The following is a 24,797-nucleotide window of genomic DNA, read 5'->3' on the forward strand; positions in this document are numbered from 1 at the left end:
TAGCCATGTGCGCATTGTTGATGTGGAGTGAATACATACAGTAGCAATGAATTATATACTAAATAGTATGTGCGCTGCAGCAGGCTATGCTACGGAGACGTAAAACTCTGAAGAGATCTTTTTTTTTTTTTTTTTTTAAATTTGGTGAAATTTTTACTGGGGCACTGCAGATCAATACTGGGGCACGTGCCCCAGTGAAATCTGTCTGGCGAAGCCGATGGGCTTTACATAATGTCGTTTGTTTTCTTGTTTTCTATCTTACAGCTCTTTGACTGCAGTCATCATCATCATCATCATCATCATTATTATTATTATTATTATTATTATTATTATTATTATTATTATTATTATTATTATTATTATTATTATTTCTACTTTTACCAGAGTCTTTTTTTTTTTTACACAAGTTATTGGTACTTTTACTTTTATTGGAGCATTTTGCCATCTGTGGAATATTAAGTGGTTGAATGGCCTATTCTTCACTGAAGGCCAAGTTATTAAATGCATGTCCTGCCACTGGTTTTTAGTTTTTTTATGTCATCGTTTTCTAGACATTTCTCCAATTTAAAAAAAAGAAAAAAGAAAAGAAAAGAAAAAAAGACTGGAAAGTGTTTGTGAAAGGTCGGTCGGTCGGTCGGTCTGTCTGTGTCTCCTCTGTCTGTCTGTCTGTCTGTCTGTCTGTCTGTCTGTATCTCTCTCTCTCTCTCTCTCTCTCTCTCTCTCTCTCTCCCTCTCTCTCTCTCTCTCTCTCTCTCTCTCTCTCTCTCTCTCTCTCTCTCTCTCCCTCTCTCTCTCTCTCTCTCTCTCTCTCTCTCTCTCTCTCTCTCTCTCTCTCTCTCTCTCTCACGCACGCACGCATGCGCACGCCCGTCGCCTTGAGTGCTCGAGCTGGGAGGCAAACGAGGAAGCAGTTGTGCTGGCAGCTTTGCAGCGACTTCCACGCTCATCATCTCTACTCAAAATAGAATTCGACAATTAAACATTCGTTAGCAGGTTCACGTCGTAGTTGTTCATTTGGTTTCTTACCAGCACAGAAGAAAAGGACTTTTTTTTTTTTTTTTTTTTTTTTTTTTAACACACCTGTACGCATATATTTTTGTGTGTGTGTCTGGCGCAAACTTGCGGTGACAGTTTAAAGTTCAAACTCAGGCATGGCTGACAGTGCAGCGGCAAACAGTGATGGCGAGGACGGACCCCGGCAGCCCATGAGGGGCTTCGCCCGCCAAGGAGCCCTCCGTCAGAAAAATGTCCACGAAGTGAAGGACCACAAATTCATCGCGCGCTTCTTCAAGCAGCCCACCTTCTGCAGCCACTGCACCGACTTCATCTGGTGAGCACTGATGAATTATTGCTTGAGTGGAAGGACAGCAATTTTGTGTTATTGAAGTGCAACCTGTCAGTCAGTTGAAGTTTGGTGACTGCATGAATAAAGGAAAGGACGTGCTTTAGATGCACGGTGTTCCCGATTGCATTATTGCCGTGAACTTGTTGATGCACAGGTACATCTGTGACCAAGTATTGTGAGCTGCAGCCACAGGAAAAAATGGCTGCTAATATAGAAAGACATTTGAAGAATGGATTACATCACACAGCTAAGGTCGATGTATAGGCTACAGGTACTAGTATTCTCTTTGTCCAAGTGGTTGAAGGCAAAAATGTAGGCCTAACTATTCGACTAATTACGACATACAGGAGTTATTTGACGAGTGCACCCTCAACGTCTTACTAGTGAGCTTAATTGTCTTGGAGGGGACTAGTTACATGGACAAATACAGGAATATAAAATATGTAGCCTACAGTATTAACTAAAACAAAATGTCAAAAACCTGTGCAATAGTTGGATTAAGTGTGTCTTGACTCTTGAATGGTCTTGCCTGCACCCCACTCTGCAGGCATGACCAATTGGCAAACTAGTATACGGGATAACTAAGATACTATTTTATTAAAAGATTCAAACATAACACAAGTATTGAGCTACTGACACACAACTTGACCCTTCGTTTGGCTTCTGTCCCTCACTGATAACTTCAATGTCATCAGTCCACCATCCACTCAAGTTATTAAATGATTTTCCGTCTCTAGCTTGTCCTAAATTCCCACCTTATTTTTAGCTTTGTTGTGTGTTACTCCCAAAATTATAATTATGCAAGCCTCATGATGGCTTTTTAATTTGATAATGGACACGACTCAAGCCAGAAGAATGTGACTCCGCGCATGGTTGTAATGTAGACCAATGTTTCCTGTTTACACGAGAAACCTGTCATGTAAAACCACCTAATAAAAAAACTTGTAAAAGTGAAATAATCATAATCTTGTCTCATTTTATTCGCAATTCACTCAAAATTTTTGGTTGTTTAGTTGATGAAGAAGCTGTTTTCTATCTATCTATCTATCTATCTATCTATCTATCTATCTATCTATCTATCTATCTATCTATCTATCTATCTATCTATCTATCTATCTAATCTATCTGAGTGATGAGCCAGAACAATGAAAGTACTCAGTGATTGTGCACATCAAGGAGCAACAACATAAAAATGAACATACACACTGGACAACCTTCTAAACTGTTCCTTGTGTGTGCGTTCTCTTCTCAGGGGTTTTGGCAAGCAGGGATTCCAATGTCAAGGTAGGCCCCTTACGCCAACACCCCCTTTCACAATTTCACACAAAGTTTTCACACTAGCGTTTTTAGCACATATTTGTGCTAAAATGAGACCCTAATGCTGACGTCCTCACAGAAACGTTTGCTTGCTGAAAGATGAGTAAGGATGAAGCGTGTGCAAACAATACGCTGGTGGAGGCACAAGACTGGAAGTGGAGGCTGAGCTTGATTATTGAGTCACACAAAGGATCAAACTGGAGGTGTAGGTTCAATTATGTGTAGGGAACTACAATGCAAATTTCACCACTTGACAACTCAGGCACTTTGTCTGCTGTTGGTCTCCAGAAAAATATGCTTCCAACATACGACATGAAAATAAAGTGATGCTTTTAGCTTCCAATCATGACGTATAGGCTAAATGTTTTAGTGTCACTCCATGCAGAGTTAGAGCTTCAATGCTAGCTAAACTGTGGTCGGTTGTAATATATGGATAGCTGGCATGATGTCATGCATGACGGTGGTTCAAAGTCCCAGAGTTAGTTTGTCGTTTGGTCCAGACATTATTAGACATTATTAAACAGTGAACTTGTATGGAAACTTGTAGGACCCTGCATGCTCAGTACGGATGCTATCAGCAGTGTTATTTCCTTCAATGATGGAGCATAACGGTGTCACCATGTTTTGCAAACCACATACAACCACAAACTACTGTTGGAACACAAGGTTGTGACTCAGTAATTGAAACAATTGAAGGCCCAAACCTAACCTTGACGAACTATTATTTCCTTTAAGACTTCTCTCTGTGTAAAATGCTTTATTTTTACCTTCACTCCTCCCTCCTGCTCTCTTCTTTTAGTAGCCATCATCTCCCATATTGACAACTGACACATCTTCACTTTGTGTTTCTTATGATCACAAATGATGAACAAAATGCACAGGGACATATTTGACAATATGGAGTGATATGCCTGCCTCAGATGTCTTTTCTTATATTTATATATATATATATTAGTGATAGACCGATATGGCTTTTTCAGGGCCGATGCCGATACCGATTATTAGTTGTCAAGGAGGCCGATAACCGATATTTCGAGACGATTTTCATTTGCAGTAAAAGAGAAAATAATAGCATAAAAAAAATAAATTGCCTTTTCTTTTAATTTTAAACATATAAACAATAGACAGCTTTGTTTAATTAAAAATTCTAACAGAAATTGTAGAAATTGTAGGGAACTTCCAGGGTCATCAGCTTGTGTTAAGCTACATTCAAAACTAAGCAAGTAAATAAATAAATAAATAAATAAATAAATAAATACATTTCCTACTGTAAATAAAGTTTTCCATAATTTCTAAATGTGTGTTTTTGGTTTTTTTTTTAAGCATTTTTAGTATTTTTTTTGGGGGGGGGGGGTTGCAGTGACTAAATAAATAAATAAATATTTTTCTAAACTTTCCTACTGTAAATAAAGTTTTCCAAAATTTCAACAATTTTAAAATTTAATTTTTTTGTAATTATTATTATTTTTTTTTTTTTATAAATTAAAAAGTGTTGGGACTTCCCAGTGTCAGCAGTGACAAATGTATGCAAAATTAAATGCATTTAATTTTGGGTTTTCGTCAGGGTTCAAAAGATCTTCGCAGACAGTGACAAATTGTCTGAATATGTTTGAAATGTATTTGCAACAAGTAAAAAATGTCTGTGCACATCTTTCAAATCCTGATAAAACATTTGCTGCGTTCGCAAGCATTCACTGTTAGGTGCGATTCCAGCTTTTATCGGCCTTCAGTTTCGTAAAAAGGCCGATGCCGATATTGGTCAACATGCCAAATATCGGCACCGATAATCGGCCCGGCCGATAATCGGTCTATCCCTAATATATATATATATATATATATATATATATATATATATATATATTAGGGGTGTGAATTGCCTAGTACCTGACGATTCGATTCGATACCGATTAATCCCGATACGAATTTATAAGTCGATTGTTGCGATTTTTTTTCATTCAAATTTTGAAAATACTAATCAGTAAGCTTGTAGAGTGTAAGATTTATATGAAAATTGTATTATTTATTTATCTGAAATTTCAGTCTTATAGAGGTTGTAATCTGTTTCATGTTTGAACAGCATTAAAATAAAAATATTAAGGCTTAATGTTCCGTTCATATAACATTCTTCCATGCTCAAGGTGTGAATCCTAACCCGAAGTCAGACGTTTTGTTGAATATTTTTCCATTAAAAATGGAAGTTTAAAAATCGATTCACACACACACAAAAAAAAAAAAAAAAAAAAAAAAAGGCAATGATGATAAGACGTTGAATCGGTAAGACTACCGAATGAACAATTCTGAGCTCTTAAAAAAAAAAAAGAAAGAAAAAAAAATTGATTTTTTTTTATTGAATCGATTCGAGAATCGCGCGATGTATCGCGATATATCGCCGAATCGATTTTTTTTAAACACCCCTATATATATATATATATATATATATATATATATATATATATATATATATATATATATATATATATATATATATATATATATATATATATAATTTATTTATTTGATCATCAACTGGATGTATTCAAGGATTTTCATGTCTCCTAGCAACAGTGGAACACAACTGCCTATAAGATGGAAGATGTGCTGTTCAGCACAGTGGTGTGATAGCTGATAATTAGCCTGGGCGAATGAATATGTGATGCATCAATAGTGTCCTTTAGGAATGCATCTGCTGCACTGTGTGTGTGTGGGGGGGGGGGCATTTTGCTTGGAGAGAAAGGCAGTGTTGTAGGTGGAGGAGTAACTGGGAATTAGACTTTAAATTTCATTTTTTTTCCAAGATAATAGACAAAAGTGCCTCCTGTGGGAACCATTTGAGGAAGGGGAAGCAAGCAATCATCATCAGAACCTCAGTGGCACCGTAAGTGGACCAAGATCACTTGAAGTGGTTTGTCTGCAAACAAATGGTGTCATTCGAACCTTTTTGGATAAAATGTGAATGCTGGTGGGACCAAAGACATTGGCTAGAAAGTATCAGGAAATAATGACAGTACAACTCTTGAAAGCTGCCGTCTCATTGTGGCTTATCTGCGTTTGTGTAACAAAGGAACTCTTGCCACTTTTTAGAAACTCTTAGTGACAATTCAGCTGCTCAAAAAAGAAACACCATATGCAACATTATCATCAGCATCGTTTAGTTGGACAACTTGATCATTGTGTGTGTGTTATTTAAAGGAGAATAGCAACTAAACTATGTTTGTATACCATTTGCTCAGTCAATGTGAATGCAGTGTTGTGAGGTTGTTTGGCGTTTGTATTGTGTGTATCTATTCTACGGTTGCTGATTCTTTCCTTTCTTTAGTATTGTTGCTACTGTAAACAAGTAGCTGACATGCTTGTAATGTGCATTCAGGTCAGAGTGCAAGAATGCGGTCCTCCTCAATTTATCTCTGAGACGGAACAAAATTGGAGAGATTTGATTGCCCATTGGTTTATTATTATGTGAAATAGTAAAGGTTGTCGGGGAAGCTCCTCTGAGAAATAGATCCACTGACAACAATACTTGTTGGTTCGAAAAGTAACATTACCTTTGACACTGCTTCTGGGCAGCTGCTGCCATCAGCTCTGTAGCAAATTCCACCCTCCCTGTGTTCAAATCTCACAATGTAGAGACATCAAATACAAGATTCTGTCTTTGCGAAGGCAATATAGAATAATTAAGAGCCAGGATTGTGTCTGCCGGCATTGTGGAAGGATTATGTGTATATTGATTAATTTAGCACGTTTTGATCCATTGAACATCTGAATTTTAGAGCTTTTCCCCAGCGCAAATGGCAGCTTTCTGCGTTTGGATGACATGGATGTACAGGCAAAATTTAGAAGCGACAATAAGAAATCCGTTCATAGAAATATTTTTGAAATGCCAGAAGCTTAAAAAAAAAAAAAAATTAGGCTCTTCTCTGACTTGTTGCCAACAAAACCACTTTTAAAGCCCAGTCTACACGTAGCAGGGGTTTTTGCGAATGGGAGGGATTTGTATCTGTTTTGCCCTGTTTGCTACACGTCCCCGGGGTTTTTTTTCCCCTTAAAAACGAAGGTTAAAAAAAATTCTGGACAAAGTGAAGATTTGTGTTTTTCTCTTAATTCGCGTTCACGTATAACAGTCGTAAACAAAGTTTTACGTCATCGCTCTACACACGTTTGGGTCATTTCAATGCACTGTGACAATTGTCTGATGCTGGTGCATCCCATAGCAGTTTTAAACACAACGTTACGCAAGACAGGCACTTGGGAAGATTTCTTATAAATAAAACAAAAGTTGCGAGAACATATTGAGTGACTGCATGCTTTGATTAGTTATGTGTTTGTGTTTTAATGTGTGAAATTTTAAATGACTGCGTGAACAATGAGTTTCAGTGTTTAATAGGCTGTTGAGTGTCCTCCACTCTTTCTACCTTGCATTAATGGACAAATGTTCCCTTTTGAGAGCTTAAGAGGGACTGATGTGCATGTCAGAGGGAGGGAAGTTTGTTGTAAAGGGGCTTGTAAAAAGTTCACAGAGCTGAAAAGGGTGTAAAAAAAAGAACTAAAATTGAAAATTGAATGCAACTTTTTAAAAAACAAGTTGGTTTTTTTGGGTCTAAAAAGGAGCTCATGAAATTAATATTCACTTCAATAATATGCAAAGAAAAGTCCTATGACATCAACATACATTTTTTGATAGAATGGTAGGTCTAGTAATTGCTAATTATATTACAAATAGTTTGTGCTGCAACTTACAGGAGGCTGACATGTTTTGCCGCCATCTTTCTGCAACGGCTACCCAAAAGAGATTAGCATCGCGAATGTAGTTAACCTCTGGAGGCGCTGGCCGATAGTGTCGGACCCAGTGGGTCGACGGCCGCTTACCTCCCACAGCTGGGGCATGCAGGTGGTCGTCGCTGACTCCCGTGATTCAGGCTACCGCCGCTTGTCTCTTCTGCTTTGCTCTCGCTAGCTTTCGCTAGCTTCTCCCGCTAACCTCACTTGTTAGTCGCTCCAGATAGTTTTTGCTAGCTCCTGCTCGCCGTGCTGCTTGCTCATTCGCAAATAATTAAAAAAGTTTGGTCTTTCAGAGGCACCCTTGTGCTTCAAAATCATTACATTCTATTAGTTAACCAATATATGGTCCTAAATCCTACACACATGGTTAGCCTAATAGTTGCCTAAGTTGTATTTAAATGTTTGTGATGCGGACTCTGTAATCGGTCCGTTGTAGTGAAGAAGGAGCTGAGCCGAAAGGCAAAGCTCTCGATTTACCGGTCCATCTACGTTCCTCTGTGGGTCATGACCGAAAGAATAAGATCCAGGATACAAGTGGCTGAAATGAGTTTCCTTCCCAGGGTGTCTGGGCTCTCCCTTTAGAAAAAGGGTGAGAAGCTCGGAGTTGAGCCGCTGCTCCTCCGCGTTTGAGAGGAGCCAGCTGAGGTGGCTCGGGCATCTGGTTCGGATGCCTCCTGGACGCATTCCTGGAGAGGTGGATGGATGGAACTTTTGGTAATATTCAGTGTCTCCTTGTCATTCTTTTGAGGGAAAAAAAAGCCCCAAAAAGCTAAGACACAACCAGAGGTGGCAAAATTCCAAACTGTATATTTTCAGGGGGTGTTCGACATTAGCTGTTCCTTTCTGGGAGGTAAACAAATGTGTGAAAATCACAATGAGAATATGGATAATACACTAAATGTGTAGGAAGCAGATGAAATGAAGATCAGAAGATCAAAAGACAAGTAATGTGTCCCCTGAGAGGCAAAAAAAGGTATTGTTATCTCTTCGGGTTTATAAATGTAACATGTGCAACAGTGTATATCCTGAGGTACACTCAATGCTGGGAAAGCAGAGGGTGCTTCATTTATTACATTACATACTGTAGTAAGATTGCCATAATGTATTCAGTCAAGTGCACTGTTTCATACAGCATTATCTAACTGTAATCCCTTCACAGTGTAAGATAACATGTTGCATTTTTTTTATTTTGGCTAATAATGGGTCATTTATGAGGCTGTTCTTGAAAATCTTGCTGTGTGAGTGAATCGGGCAGTTTCCGCAGGCATACGACAATTACACAATGTATTGATGAAAATAGAGCAAGTCCAGCGAGGCAGCTGATGAGTGAGAGAGGTACATGCTGCAATGTCACTTGAGCCGGGAGATGTTTTTTTTTTTCTGGCAGAGGAGATAATGGACAGGGAAGAAGTGGTATAGAAATGAGACGAAACGAGAGGAGATAAATGATGTTGGAGTGAAGATGCACTTAAAACAAGCCCATAAATGCGTTGTTTGCTTCTGTTATTACCAGCTTTCAGATGATTATTTTTTTTTCATTTTGTAGGTCTGTTCCCACTTTTCTGACTAAAGGTGTCTTTGAAGTTTAATGGCCTGTCTCCTGTGTTTGCCGTTAACCATGGAGCTGCTGGCGGGCACGGTGCCCACACTTCCTGTGGATTCTTAAAATCTGTCTTCACGAGCCCATCCGGGTTCAAATGACTAAGTGAACATTTGCAAACAGTTGGTGTCTATTGGTGGTGCCTCTCACATCTCAGGTGCTTCTGCAGCTCCAACCCGTGTGGGCGGCAGGTCGAAAAACAGGCCTCCTACGCACACAAACATGTGCATCGACGAGTTCCCAAAGCAAAGGGGAGCGGATAGCTTCTCTTTTGTTTTCCTCTTCTCTGTTTATTCAGATTTTGTTTTTGGTCTTCTGTGTTCTCCCTTTGCGATTATCACAGCTTCTCCTTGGAAACTTCACTGCTACTTTGCCTCAATCTTTCTTCTCAGTGTCCCCCAGCCAGCCTCCTGCCTTCTCTGCTTTGGCTCCCCTCTTCCCTCTCCCTCTCCATCTCCACCTCTTCTCTCTTGTAGCAACTTGTTGGGAGCTGTGGGCTTTGATGCTTTTATAAATAGCCTAAGTGTTCCACTGAGAGCAACACCAAATGGGATGGATGGATGGATGGATTTATGGAGGAGTGGGGACCCAGTGTGTAGGTGTGAAAAGAAAATGGAACGAAAACCACAATCATTCAAAAGCTACAACATGACAGAAAGCATGATTAGGCAAGGTCAAATGTGTTCTTCCGATCTCTATGACCCTCAAGGTTCATGAGCCACAATATGAAATGGTTGTTATGGTTCGCTATATTGTCAAGATGTGCTAAAAAACATGAAAGACTTCTATTACCTTCACTGAAGAGGTTATGTCTTCATATCTGCTTGTTTTGTTTTTACATTGTTGGCATAAGTCCAGGAAGAGTTAGATTGCAGATCTGGATGAAGGTGTACATCCAGGAGTATAGTGAGAGGACATTTTTTTTTAAATTCAATCCAATTCAAATATTTTATTTCATTCTTTAAAAAAAGAGCAAAAAAAATGAAAGGGGGCAGAAAAAAAATAAAACTTGTGGTATCTCCCCCTGATCATAAAATAAAATAAAAATGAAAAAAAAGTTGCTGTTTTGGTAGCAAACAAAATGATGCCTTGTGCTATATATATGTTTCCAGTAATTGAGTTTTATTTATTTATTTTATTTTATTTATTTTTTTAATATGAATGGACTGGGATGATTTAGTTATATGATCCAGATTGTTCCACAAATTGACACCTTGAGTTGAAATACATCTTTTTGTTCTTGTTCTGTTTTTTAATCCTATTTGAAAATTTGTCTTCCAAGTATATATTCTAATGACTTGGCTACCACTAGCTATGAAGGTGCACATTTTTGGTACTGATTCAAATTAGGATTGTTCCACCATGGCGGAGGTCTGCACTCTTTCTAATTTATTGTTATCATGCTGAACATTTTTTGCCAATTTACAAAAGCTCTTACTTAATTTATTTTCTTTGATTGAAGGTTTTCAGTAGAAACAACTGCATTCAGAGGTGGACTTTGTCTAATTCTTCAGGTTCTTCTACTGCCAAGCCCAAGAACACATGAGCTTGAGGGCACAAAGTGAACCAGACATCCAGCTCCAGCATTTTCAGGCTGATGGCAGAATTCATAATCCCATTAATAATTAAATTAATTAGTCGTCCAGGTCCTGAATTAGCTAAGCAGACCACTACCCTTATCTTAGTACCTTTGGTATGTTTGTTTGTTTGTTTGTTTGTTTGTTTTTTTTGATCAACTTTTGTCTTGTCAGTCCACAGAATATTCCTCAAAATGTTTTGGGCTCATCAAGATATTTTTTGACAAATCGAAAGACGTACATTTGTTTTTATTTCTTTCTCAGCAGAAGTTTTGCCTTGGAACACTCCGATTTTTGCAAAGTGTCTTTGTTATGGCTGAGCCGTGAACGTTGACCTTGCTGGCAGTTATTTTGGATGTCTTTCTTGGTTGTTTTGTGACCTCTTGGAAAGGTTTTTGCAGTCTTGGAATAATTTTGTTGGCTGATCCCTCTTGGGAAATTTCAAAACTCCTTTTAGTTTTCTCGGTTTTTGAATAATGGCTCTCACCATGGTTTCTTGGCAATAATACAAATACAAATCACTTTGTTTCTCATGTTTGTTGAATTATTATTATTATTATTGTAGCTTCCAATAGAGTCAGTTTTATAATTAAATATATTTAGTTTTATTTCATTTCAATATTAAACATTTATGTTATGCATTTGTAAGAATTTTGTTGTTTTCAGGGCTCGTTTTTTTAAATTTTTTATAGTGGAACAATGTTCTTTATGTGCGTTTTGTTTGCGGACGCTAATGACTGACGCATTGCTACGTTATTCCTGGCAAGCCGATGGAAAGCCATCCTGAAGAGCTGCTGTTGTAGCTGTTGGAAGAAACGATTTTACTCCTCTCTAGTACATGCGGCCAATGAGGTAACATATTTGCAAGCATTTGCACTCTTTCTGTTAGTAGTAACGAGGCCTTTTGGAAGTAGTGTACTACTGTTAGCTCGCTAGCATGCTAGCGCTAGTCCGTTAGCATGCTATTATTGTTAGCATGTGAGCAGGTTTATTTAGGGTATGTTTATAGGTCTATATGGGAAATGGATGTTATATCTTGATTTTTTTTTATGTTATATCTTGAATGTGGATATTTTTATGTTCTCTGTGAGAATTATTTTGTGTTATTTAGCTCTTTAATATGGTGTTTTCTGTATTTTGTACAGTTCTCACGACATGCTTAACTGCAATAAATGCCTGTTGTAACAGAACATTTGGACTCATAATTTTCGACTGGAGGGGCGTAAAAATTTTATTATTATTATGATGATGATGATGATGATTATTATTATTATTATTATTATTATTATTATTATTATTATTATTATTATTATTATTATTATTATTATTATTATTATTATTATTAGTAGTAGTAGTAGTAGTAGTAGTAGTAGTAGTAGTAGTAGTAGTAGTATATTTGGACTGTGGCAGTACATTGGAAAGCAGAGACCCTGTTTTCAGATGCTGAACAAACGAACACCTCTCACCATATTTATTTTCAACATGTTCAAAAGTTCATATTAAACGATTCAACTGCATGAACTTTTCTAACCGAGCTAATATGCCTTTACCAGCTGAGCATGAGCTTCAGTATTAAAATTTATTGATTTTTCCGTCATGTCCAGTATGTTTTGTTTTTTTATTTTCTCACCTAAAATAACCTCGCATCCAAAACTCAGAACCTGCATGAACCGTGTGTTTTCATGTGAACAGATCATTGTTAATTACATTTTAAGCACGTTTGCACATATATTCACACATTTGCACATTTTTGGTGTTGCGAAAACTGAATTTGACAAACCCACCCCCAGTCACTCTACTGTAACGACCCATGTTTCCTCCAGTAACTTCTTCCTCTTTTAAGTTTCAGCTGTGTCGAGACTGCTCTTGTTTTTAATGTGAGAAAGTACATTGGACACACTTTGATAAATATATATGTGCATATAGGAAGAGGTTAATGAGAGTTTTTCACCATTGTGTGACCTTGATCAATGATCACCTTTAGGTTTTTTCATCAGCAATATGCCCATTATAAGTTTTTGTGTGTTTTTGTCATTTTGTCTAGCTCGACATATCCACAGGGTTCATCTAATTCCTCTTTGATCTACAGTCACGCATCTAAAGACTGGTCACTGCATGGGTTTAAGTTTATCTTCCTTAGGGCTTACTTGTCCTTGCTGCTGACATTTGTAGTAATTGTACACCCGTTGCTACGGTGATACCTCAGAGAGATGACAGGGTAAATCAGACAACCAATTAGGTCAAGCCTGTTTCAGGTCTACAAACAAGACTGTACTGTACTTGAAACGTACGTGTGTTTACTTTTGGTGCTGTCGGACTGAGACCAGATCTTATGCTAGGCAGGATGTGGTTGTGGTCAGCCGCATTGTCAAAGATTTTGGGTTTGAATCTCACCTTGGGAGATTGAACGTTCTTATACATGGGTGGGTTTAATGAGTAATTCTGTTTCTGCATTCCACAACATCCATGTTAGGGCTGCTGGATTATTATGAAGAAAATATTAATCACGATTAAATTGTTAATAATTGAAATCACGATTAGGACAATCGTTTATTTTTTGGTACAATAAAGAAAATGTTTAAACATAAAATATTATTAAAACAAAAGTTCCTTTTGGATGAAACAAAATTTATTATAAGTGTTCTTTTAAAATAAAATAAGGTGCAAATGTATAAATTTAAACAACTCAAAAATTAGTATTAATAATCTTGTTTTTACGATGATGCTAATTTTTTAATTGTGGAGTGTAATACTTGAAATTGTAATTGAATTTCGATTAATTGTACAGCCCTAATTCATGTTGCGTGAATTGAAGACTCATAGATAGATGGTGCAATAATTAATCACTCAATTGACAACTGTCACTGGTTGTGACACCTTTGGCAGCAATAACGGAAGCATTTGCAATACTGGCGATGAGTCTTTGGCAACATTTCATTTGGATTCAGATCTGTACTTTGACCCCTTGTCCTGCCACATAATCCGAGAGCAATTGATCTTGAGGTTACAAACTGACAGTCAGAGCTTTGCTTGCATGAATGTTTGCTAGACTGCAGAATTCGTAATTATTCGCAGTCGTCCGGGTCGTGAGGTTTGCTAAGCAGCCCCAGACCATCACCATGTTTCAATGGTGGCATTGTCTTCTTTTGAACAAGTGTATAGTTATAATTATCTATACACCTTCAAAAAGTGAAAATTTTGTCTTGTGAGTCCACAGAATATTTTTTCCAAAACTACATGTATTACGTATCATGTTTTGGGAAAAATACAATGTAAGTAAGCAAGTCGATCATTTGTGTGTGTGCTTTTTTCGCAGCAGTCTTTTTTTTTCTTTGTGTGTTTTGTTTGTTTTTGTCTTGGAACTCCCCCATGGATGCCATTTTCATCGAGTGTCTTTCGTATGAACACTGACCTTAACTGAGGCAAATGAGGCTTGCAGTTTTTTGGATATTGTTCTGTTGTTCTTTCATGAACTCCAAGATGACTTGCTGTTGTGCTCTTGGAATAATTCCAACTGACAAGATTCTTGGGAAGGTTGAACACTCTTTCAAGTTTGCTCCATTTATGAATAATTGGTTCTGAACTTCTGAATTATAATAAAAAGTCATTTAAAAAAAAAAAGAGAGTCTTTTTCTCATTGAATTTCTTTGGATTGTGGCATGATGCTTTTCTTTTTGCAATTTTGGTTACTTCACTTTCATTTGAGTGATGTCTTGATTTACCAAATCTGGCGGTAATCAAAATTAAAATTCAGCTCAGCTTTCTAAAATTAATGGGGGGGGGGTTACTTTTTCTCCGCATAGGGCACCCCCACTTCAATAAATAAATACATATTTAGAAGCTATTTTGTATTACTTGGGTTTTCTTTGTGAGATATTAAGCCTGACTTGATGATTGGAATCAGGAAGGTTCATGCCACCTTTAAAACTCATCAGTCCTGTCTAAATGACCTTCTTCGATGAAAAACCTTTCATGGAGTTTTTTGGTAGTGCTACTTCTGTAGTGATATGAAATTTGTCAAGTCAAACTATTTCCATCATGTGTAGTGATTTAAAGTTTTGTGTGTGTTTTAGTTTGATGGAGAGCAGCTAACTATGTCACTGTTGCTCCTGAGACGCTTTAACCCTTTCACAGACAGATGGTAACCTAGCAACAGGGGCAGAGAGCAGTCATCCTGGACCACTTTTTTCATGGCTGCCTCTTCGTTTCCTATTTGCCTTTCTGCTCGAGCTGTTGCTAGCTTGGCGGCCAATACCAGATCAACTTCTGTTTGCTATCTTATGTGGAAATTATATTTTGAGAAGCGGCGAACCAGTTGAAACTGTCAGCCTCAGTCTCCTCTCTACTTTTTTTTTTTTTTTTTCCCCCCATTCGCGCTTTGGTGACCACCATGAGTCAATGCTTTCCACTTCGAGCAGTTTTCGTATGATGTGCCGTTTATGAGTGTGCACAACTGCACATGTTAAAAGACCAACACACAGACAGACAGCATTGGTCCGTTGCCAAGCATCGAGCGAATTGTAGACGTCCTGCTTTGCCAAGCTGCAGCGCACATTACTGTTTACAGTAGATACACAAACACGAGAACCCTCACACTCTTGTATTTCCCGTTTGCAGTGTTTATTTATTTATTTTACCCACGATTGTCTGTCTATTTGTTATCCTATTGATTGATTTTCTTTGTTTGTTTTTGAGCAGATCAAACAATATGACATGTTCCAAAAAGCCAAACATAGTAATACATGATAACAAACAATAAGTAAATAATCATAGCAAGAAAAAAAAATATTGTGTATACCAGTGGTATAAAAGTTCAACATGTGCAACTCAAAAAAGGAGTGAGAAGAAAATTTTATGAAATCCCACCCCCATCTTCCATCAATATACACAACATTCAGGCAACTTCCACTTTCCCAATATTTAAATGACACCCATTGAATTTCAACTGGTCAATAGTATGTTTAGAAAACTGGAACATTACATACAGATACAGTGCTAGTATCTCATTAATAATTTGTACAATTTTAGAATACAATACGTTGCAGCACTAATTAAATACCAAAAAATGGTAATACAAATGTTGTATACCAACATGGTAAAGTATCATCACTGTACCCACAAAGTAATGTAATGTAATAATCCTCTAACAAAGTAACTCAAAACTATATTGTTGATACTTGTATGTAAGGAATTTAAACTGGCCACAACATTAGGCACTTGCAACCAAAGATTTTACTTGCTGATAAATGAGCATCAGGAAAATGCATTTAATAACTCATGATAATTTTATTTGACATTTTATATATTTTAGTCTGGTGAGCACATTTGTGCATTTCTACAAACTACATCCATTTTCTGTACAGCTTATTCCTCACAAGGGTCGCGGGGGGTGCTGGAGCCTATGTCAGCTGGCTCTGGGCAGTAGGCGGGGGACACCCTGGAGTGGTTGCCAGCCAATCGCAGGGCACACAGAGACGAACAACCACGCACACTCACAAGCACACCTAGGGACAATTCGGAGCGCCCAATTAACCTGCCGTGCATGTCTTTGGAATGTGGGAGGAGACCGGAGTACCCGGAGAAGACCCACGCGGGCACGGGGAGAACATGCAAACTCCACCCAGGAAGGCCGGACTTGATCTTGCGTCCTCAGCACTGGGAGGTGGACGTGCTAACCAGTCTTCCACCGTGCCGCCCTACAAGGATTAATACGATCTTTAGTAAATTAGATAAAGATGCATAGGGGGATTATCAATATTGTCTTTGGTAAATAACAAGTCACCAGTTGAATAATCACATACATGTGGCTATACAAGTGGAGTATTATGCTTTTAATTTTCTTACCGCACTGCTCAAAACAGCAGGTAGAGTTTTGCGGGGGAGTAAAGAGACAAAGTGGCAGTTGTGAGGCAAGTGTGAGGGAGGAGGGCAGGTGAGTGGTCCAAAGTTGATATACAGTAGAAGAGGTGTGTGTGCGTGCGTGTGCGTGTGCATGTGTTCGGCTGGACATGTTCAGCAGCCAGCTGTTCAGGTCACACTGTGGAGGCTGGAGTACTGCTGGTTTAAGAGGAAACTAAGAGCCCTCCACAGTCACACAAACAGAAGGAGAGCAGAAAGCCTGATCTTGATGCACAGTACCTCTTCTCAAATTGTGGGGGATATAGTAACCAAAATTATCACAGTTATCAGTAGTATAATGCAATTGCTTAAAAGACATGTAAATATGAGCAAAAATGACTGATACACATTATGCACTGACAGCATTGCAATAAGTTAGTAGGGCTGTCAAAAACAAACCTTGTTAGAATTGATTTTGCAATCAATTAGACAAGTGGAATCACTTCCTTATAGTTCAGGTGAATGGTGGAGCCTTATGGCAGGAGACTGGGACAAAGCAACTGTAGAAATATTAAATGTCTACATTAATGTTTATTTTAAACAAGATGTCTTCAAGTGCTACCTAAGATTACATCCCATGTCTAAGCTTTGTTTGTATTTACAGATATCATTCTGGATCATATGAATCAATAAATGGACTGCTTTTTATATAGTGCTTTTATCTACACCAGATGGTGTACAATTACAATACAAGCCTCACATTCACCCATTCACACACACGCATTCATACACCAGTGGTCGGCTACTGCCACGCAAGGCGCTGTCAGGTCAACTGGGAGCAAATTGGGGTTCAGTGTCTTCGACATGGTCGTCAGGTTTGGGGATCAAACCCACAACCTCATGGATGGGAGACCACCACTCTATCACTGAGCCATGCCACTCCATAAATGAAATACCTTAAATGTATTTAACTTTTAAAACATCAGCCATAAAAAAAGACGGTCCTCCAATAAATATGACCACATAGGTCGTTTTGAAAAGGTGCAAAATTACGACCAAGTTTTACGTATTTTAGTTTAGCGACCTCGAGCAGCCATGTTAAATAGCGTATAAATACTAAAGAGACTTTTGAACCCGGTCCGTCTGGTCCAAAGACAAGTGTTTATCTCACTGAGATATTTGGCCAGTGGTTGTTTTAGTGTTGGCTAAATGTTTTGTACAACCTCACTGTGCCTTTTCCTAACCATGAGTGTCCCATGTAAAGACTTAATGTGTACTGTACAATAGGGGTGGGAAAAAAAATCGATATCACAATATATTGTTGCGCTCTCTGTTGCAATAAATTATCGATACACTGACAGTAGATATCGATGTCATGTGTCCAGTTGTGCAGTGTTATGTTATAAATGTTTATGCACTTTAATTTGTCTCACTTTACAATGTTTATAGTTAAAAGGCTAAGAGGCAGTGAGGCACAATGCAGAACTTTGTACATTTTACAGGTTTTATGGGCTTTGTTTGGCTTTTTCAGTCACATATCGTGATATATTGCTAATTTTTTTGGACAATATATCAAAAATTGTAGATATCGTGAGTCAAATATTGTCACAGTATCGAATCGTGGTTTACCCGTATCGTCCCACCCCTACTGTACAACCTCACTGAAAGCCTCATCCTAACTCCAACCATTAGTCTGATGATGAATTGACATACATGACAAGACAAAAATGAACATGGAGTTTGTTACTGGACAGTAAGCTCAATAAGTTCGATGGTAAGCTTTTGCACAGAAGATCCGGGTTCAAGTCTAAGTTTTGTATTTTTTTTCGCTATTTAACATGGCCGATAGAGGTCGCTAAATTACTATACGTGACACTTGGTCGTATTTTGGTGCATGGTAAAATGACCAATATGGTGGTTATTGTTTGAGGACGTGTTGAAAAATAAACATTTTTAGTGTGTTTGGGTTCAAACCACCATGTCATCAACCCATAGTTATGCTAGCAGCTAACCTGTTTTACGAGTTTGGTCATGTGATATCCCGCATAAAGCATTGATCACGTTCTGTGTGCATCTGTGTTCTGAGTCTTCTGTCAATGTTCAGGGACCAAAGAGAGATAAAATTTTTTTTTTTTTTTTTTAACTAAACGGATGAAGCCTTTCAGGTGTATTGCTCTTCTGCACCAATGCACAAAAATGATTAAAAATCAGCTAATCCCAAAGTAATCTCTTGTTGGACATTATGCTTCTGATGAATGATTGTTTTCTCTGCAGTGCTTGGTTGGGGAATTCACACTTGGGTACGAAATACAATCCAGCCTTTGAACCCAATGAAAATCTTTCCATGAACACAAGTCCACACATATGTGGAAGCTTCAACTGTATGACATGCTCCTTTTAAATTGGTGTATCAATTATGAGAATTCCAACTGTAGAATTAAAATGTGCATCATTACATTGCAGGATGTAAAGCACCACAGTGAGAGAGCTTGAAATAGATTGGCAAAAAGCGAGATGGAGGAGACGGAGTCAATGAAAGTTGCTGAATGAGATGGAGATGGGAGGAATGAATGAGGGTGGAGGTGTTGGCTCGACCACGTAAAACCATCTTGTGCCAACATTCTTTCACGTCTTGCACTCAGCTCCAACTGAAATGCAAGAGAGAAAGAAGGCTATGCATGCATGTGCTCTAAAAATAAAGGACGTTACAGATGAATTGCTTGTAGTCATTGATATTCACAAAACATAAAAAAGTTCTAATCTAATTTTGATGAAGGCGAAGTTCTAATATTTAAGCAGTGCTATCATCTCAATATTGAATCACCCAGTAGATTGGGTTGATGCCCTTGCTTATGTTCGTGAAGTCTCTAGCATAGCAAAGTTTAAAGTGGCTAAACCAAGTCAACGACTCAATCAATTAGAAAGTGCCATCATATCATGTTTCAGAAAGTGCATGTCGTGAAAGGAGAGAAATGAAACTGTTCTGTACTACGGGCAAATCTGAGATGAAAAACACAACACTTTGAGTGCAGATAGAATACGATCTGCGTCCCGTCGTCATGAAACACTTTCGTCAACGCAAGACAGAAGTCTTTGGAAACCCTCCAAGACCTTCAGTTAAAAATTGCGCGTTTGCTATTGATTTTGTTTTGTTTACGGTTGTTGCATTTGCTGTGATCACCACCGAGCAGAGGTCACTGTTGGCCTGCCAAGTGGAGTCCTCTGTGATTTTCCCTTGAAAAGGCTTTAATAACGCAAAAGATGAGCGCTGTGGTGTCCGGGAGGGATGATGAAGAGAAGATTGGTGGATTCAAGTGAGGCAGGAAAAGAGGAGGAATGATAGGGGTGTGCTTACTCACTCTGACCCTACACCCATCTTCACAAACAATGTGGGTATTTATACTTTGGCGTAGGCTGTTCAACCCCCCTTATATAAGCCCGCACACACACACACACATACACACGCACGCAGACCCAGGGAGAATGGTGCATTTTGTTTGGAATATTGACTTTCTACCTCCTGATATCACCCTGCTCCTTGTCCGCTTGTATCAATGTCTTCCCACCTTGCTCACTCACCAAGGGTGTTTTTCTTCAGCGAGATAGTCAGAAAAGCACAAAATACGAGCAGCAGTCTGTCTCGTCTCTTCACTCGCTTTCTTAAAACGCTGCCAGCGTCTGTAGCCATGGATAAGATCTGGTGGAGACAATCATGTCTGGGTGCCAGCCACAAGTTGAACCAATCATCTTGTCCCATCACTTTTCTGGCATTGTTCCTGGTTGCATTTTGAAGCCCTTTGGGCTCAATTCATCCTTACACAATGGTATGTCGACTTATGAGTTAAATTCGTGATCAAGCTTTATTCATATATCAAATCATTTTCCCCGTTGAAATGAATTGAAATGCCATTAATCTGTCCCGCCACAATAAACAAACATACACTGGATTGTAAATTCTGGATAAAAATGCACGTCCTCAGGGTGCGTGCTCCCCGTTTGCCACATCGCCATAAACGAGTTAATACTGAATATGAAATAAGAACACAAGATATATACTATACGTAAACACGTTATTATAATGACCAAAATGTGAGTGTTGCTAAATTAAAATGAGGAACATTAACAGTGAGGTATATACGAAGTTGAAGCTGCCAGCAAGATTCGAATCTAGCCCCACTTCACTCCTCGCTCCCCACACACATCCAACATGCGCTATGCACATGTCGATGATTGCCAAGGCGGCTATGTTGGTAGCATGGCTTATATAGGAATGTTGCTAAACATGGAATGTTACCAGTTCATGTTGTATTATTTGGAATCAATCAAAATTAACTCATTTATTCACAGCCATTTTCACAGAGTCAATCCCCTTCAGTCCTGGCTGTTTTACTGGATTCTGACTGATTTTGCAAGGCCCACAGGATATTGTGTTCTATTGCTTTAAAAACATGGAACCTACCAAAAGAAAGATTAATGTCTCTTTTCATCAGGGGGGAAAAAAAAAGTATATTTCTGTCTTTTTCCGTTTTGCAGCAATTAGCATTAGAATATAGCTATTAGCTAAGTTTCATCATGATTCACAAATCTAATTAGAATTGTGAGTATTTTTTCAACATGGCCCTGGTTGATCTCCTTTGCTCTGCTGCCACCTGCACGTTTGTGTAATAACTATCATTTCTTCAACCGTTTTTTTGCAGTTGAGAGGCTGGATCAAAGCCTTCTGTATCCTCTTGCATAAAATAAACAAACAAACAAAAATGTATAAATACATCTTTGGGACACTTAAAACATTTAAAATAGAACATATTTATACGTTTTTGGGAGCAAATGAGTTAAATTGGACAAATAAGCTGCCGCCAGTGAGGAATGATTATTCAAAAGCTCATTTTCATAATATTGTACAGTCAGGTTAGACAGACAGTTTTAACATATGACAATTTATCATTATTATGATTATTTTAAATATTGTTAACTCTGCTTTTAATCGGCAACACGCTAACATTTCATCTTTAAGAACAGGTCGGCGAAACCTAGCTAGCATTCCTGGAAAGTAGCCTCCGTTTGAGTGAACCTAAAGTGCTAACCCATCAAAAATCTTTTAAGTCTACGGGTACTGTTGTAGTTTTCCATCAATGTTATCTCAGAACGTCATACTAAATGTCCCTATTTCTTCTTTTATGTTGTTAGTTTGTATGGACCAACTGTGATCAAGACAACAAATTTTCCTGAATTAAAAACAATTCTAAAGGTAGTAACGTACAATCTATACTGTAGCTACATGAGATGGTGTGTGTTTTGCATTGACGTGACATCTAAATCTGGGCCATCACTGAGCTCCATGTCATTGCATCTCTCTCTCTCTTTCACACGCACACACACATATTCTGGCAGCTCATTAGTGGAAAAATGCTGTGCAACATTGGTGTTCTGCCAACATTTCATAAAGAGAATACATGAGAGAGCTGTGAAGAAGAGTAGAGATGAAGAAAATAAATAGGATGGGAGCTTTGGAAAAAAGGAAACACAATGAAAAACGGTTTTGAAAAAATTTGCATAGCTGCAATTAAAACAGAAAAGTCTATCTGATGAAAGCGTTCTAATGTTTTAGCTGGCTAAGGAGCCACATAGTCACATCCCGATCCCATTTTGCTTGCATCTATAATATTTTTAAATGATGAGGATTATGAGCGAAGTTGTGCTAAATGCTGACAGTTGAGTTGCTTGGGTAAAAGATTAGCTGATGTGTTAGTTCTTGCAGAGTGCAAAAGACAGTTTGTTTTTTAACGCCGTGTTTGTATTCACTCTTCATAGCACTGTTCGCTCTGCACATAACAGACTTTAATATTGATTGACAAACCAGGCATTATGTAATGATATAAAGTGAATATTGATGAGGGCTGTGCAACTTGAGACACTTCACAGAAATATGTCTGAGGGAAAAACAACCCCGTTGTTATATTGTGAACAATATTTCCATGAATTGTGCACTGAGATGAAACGTTTACCACGGAAATGTTTCCTTGAGGTCTGTTTTCTTCCCTCCCCTGAAATGCCCTTTAGAAGCAAGTCCAAACGTCAACAACACTAGAACTGAAAGATCAAAAACCATTTTTGACCTTCCAGTAAAGGAGCGGGATCAATATTATGCAGGCTTATTGTGAAAAGCTTAATTTACTGGAAGCTGTCAGGTGAAACACGAAACTCGCTGCTGGCTGAGAAACCAGCAAGGTAACACTTTTGGTGTGCTACAGGTACATCACATGGCTGCTTGCCTCTGCAGTGACCTGGCTTAATCAGATTGAATTATCAGGTTGGCACACCAATCCTTCTTTATAACTGGATGTAAGAACGTGTAGTTATGATTGTAAAATAAGTAAGTATAAATGTTAACAGATCGTTTTGTTTCATTTTTTTTATTTTAAAATATAACAGTCATGGCCGTATGTTTAAATGACTGGTGTTTTGAAGAAACCTGCGAATATGTATAGAGCACAACAGCTCACCAAAGTGAGTATACATGCCTCACATTGTTGTAAATATTTTATTACATTTTTTTGTGGGATATTATGAAGAAGTGACACTTTGCTACGGTGTAAAGTTGTCAGCTTCAAAGCTCAAAATAACCCCTCAAAATAACATTGAATGAACAGCCCATAATGTCTAAACTACGGGGGAAAAAATAGTGACTGCAACCAGGGTTTCCCCCAACACTTTAAAAAAAAAATTTTTTTTTGTCCCGCCCCGACCATGACCAGGCTAAGCTTACAGCTTGGTTAAAAATAGATTTGGTTATTTATTAAATATTAATTAAAATACAATAACTTTTATTAATCCAGCATTAGGGAAATGTGCAGCAGCAATAGTGGATAGAGGAAATGTGTAAAAGTACACTGCACAAAATAGAAAGATGAAATATTGTCTAGGGCTGTAATTTTAAATTGTGTTTGGTCCAAAAGGAACTTAAAGAATTATAGTGTTTCAAAAAAAAATGTCTTGATATTTCTAAATGTTTGAACATTTAAACATTTTCTTGTTTTGTACCAAAAAATAATCATTTGAATAATCGTGATTTCAATTACCGTAATTGCTGGACTATAGAGCGCACCTGATTATAAGCCACACCCAGTACATTTCTAAAGGAAAAAGCGTTTTGTACATACATAAGCCGCACCTGACTATAAGCCGCATGTGCCCACATTGAAACATGAGGTATTTACAACGAAAGATGGTATACAGAAAGATTTTTCAAATGTTTAATAATATACCTTAGCTTTTCTTTCTTTACGCGGCAGTAACACAGCAGCAATTAGGGGGGTGTTAAAAAAATTGATACGGCAATATATCGTTGCAAGCCTCATTGCAATACACGTATCGATACGCAGGCGTCAGAATCGATATTGCTCGTTAACTTTAAATAGGCAGTTAACGTTTGCCTTTGCAGCTTGCATTGTACCTAAGAAATAAAGACCATCAGCGTCTTTGAAGATAATTGCCTTCAATTAATGCAAAATTAGCTCACCAGTGATTGGACACTGTGTCTTACTAAGAAAAATTAAAGCAGAGGAAGAATATCAACATTTATGTACTTATAAACTTAACATGGCACGTGTCTTAATTAATGCACAAGTTTTCTTATATTTTGTCTAAAAAACAAAATAGAATGTGTTACATGAAAAAAATGCTGTTTTTATTTCCCCAAATATTTCAAATAAGCACATTATAGAGCTGTAATTTTAATACTTTTATATTTTTATTCATATTGGCTCATGCCTATTAATAAATTTTCCCGGTGTGTCTGTGAAAACTGCTCCTTGCTCTGCAGTGTGTAGATATTTAGAACAAGCATGCCACTTGGTGGTAAACCAGAAGAGCTGTGAACAAAAATATTTTTGTCATCCAGCATAATGAACATATCCTTTAGGTACGACCTTTAGGTATGACTGTTATTATAAAATGCAAGTAAATGAATGTGAAATATCGGGATACGTTTCGTCTTGAAGATCAAGTATTGGGATACATATGTTTCGCGATACGTATCGTATCATGACCCCTGTATCGTGATACGTATCGTATCGTGAGGTTGGCGGAAATACCCAGCCCTAGCAGCAATATGGTAGTAACTAACAGGGCTGCTTAAAAATAACATACCGGTAAAAGTCACTGAGACTGAGACTTCTTGTATTTTCCATGACGACGGTCTGTTCATGCTAATTATATTCATGCACAAAGTGCCAAGTTACATTAAACTTGCATCTTGCTCAACACATATATTCCACCTGTCTCACTCTTACGTTTTCTGCTCGAGCGCCCCTGGCGGCTGTCAGAAAAAAATGCATATATGAGC

At 38.0% G+C, this 24,797-nt stretch overlaps 1 protein-coding gene across 2 annotated transcripts in view; it reads left to right on the forward strand.

Moving 5' to 3' along the window:
• Positions 1 to 890: 890 nt before the first annotated feature.
• Positions 891 to 24,797, forward strand: part of LOC144031960 (protein kinase C beta type-like) — a 102,409-nt gene continuing 78,502 nt past the window's right edge. For both annotated transcript variants that reach the window (XM_077539521.1, XM_077539513.1), the window contains exons 1-2: positions 891 to 1,330; positions 2,598 to 2,629. In XM_077539521.1, coding sequence (XP_077395647.1) covers positions 1,152 to 1,330; positions 2,598 to 2,629 — 211 coding nt within the window. In that variant the 5' untranslated portion in view covers positions 891 to 1,151. The remainder of the gene's footprint in view (positions 1,331 to 2,597; positions 2,630 to 24,797) is intronic.

This window comes from Festucalex cinctus, chromosome 1, assembly GCF_051991245.1.
Source record: "Festucalex cinctus isolate MCC-2025b chromosome 1, RoL_Fcin_1.0, whole genome shotgun sequence".
NCBI classification, from domain to species: Eukaryota; Metazoa; Chordata; class Actinopteri; order Syngnathiformes; family Syngnathidae; genus Festucalex; species Festucalex cinctus.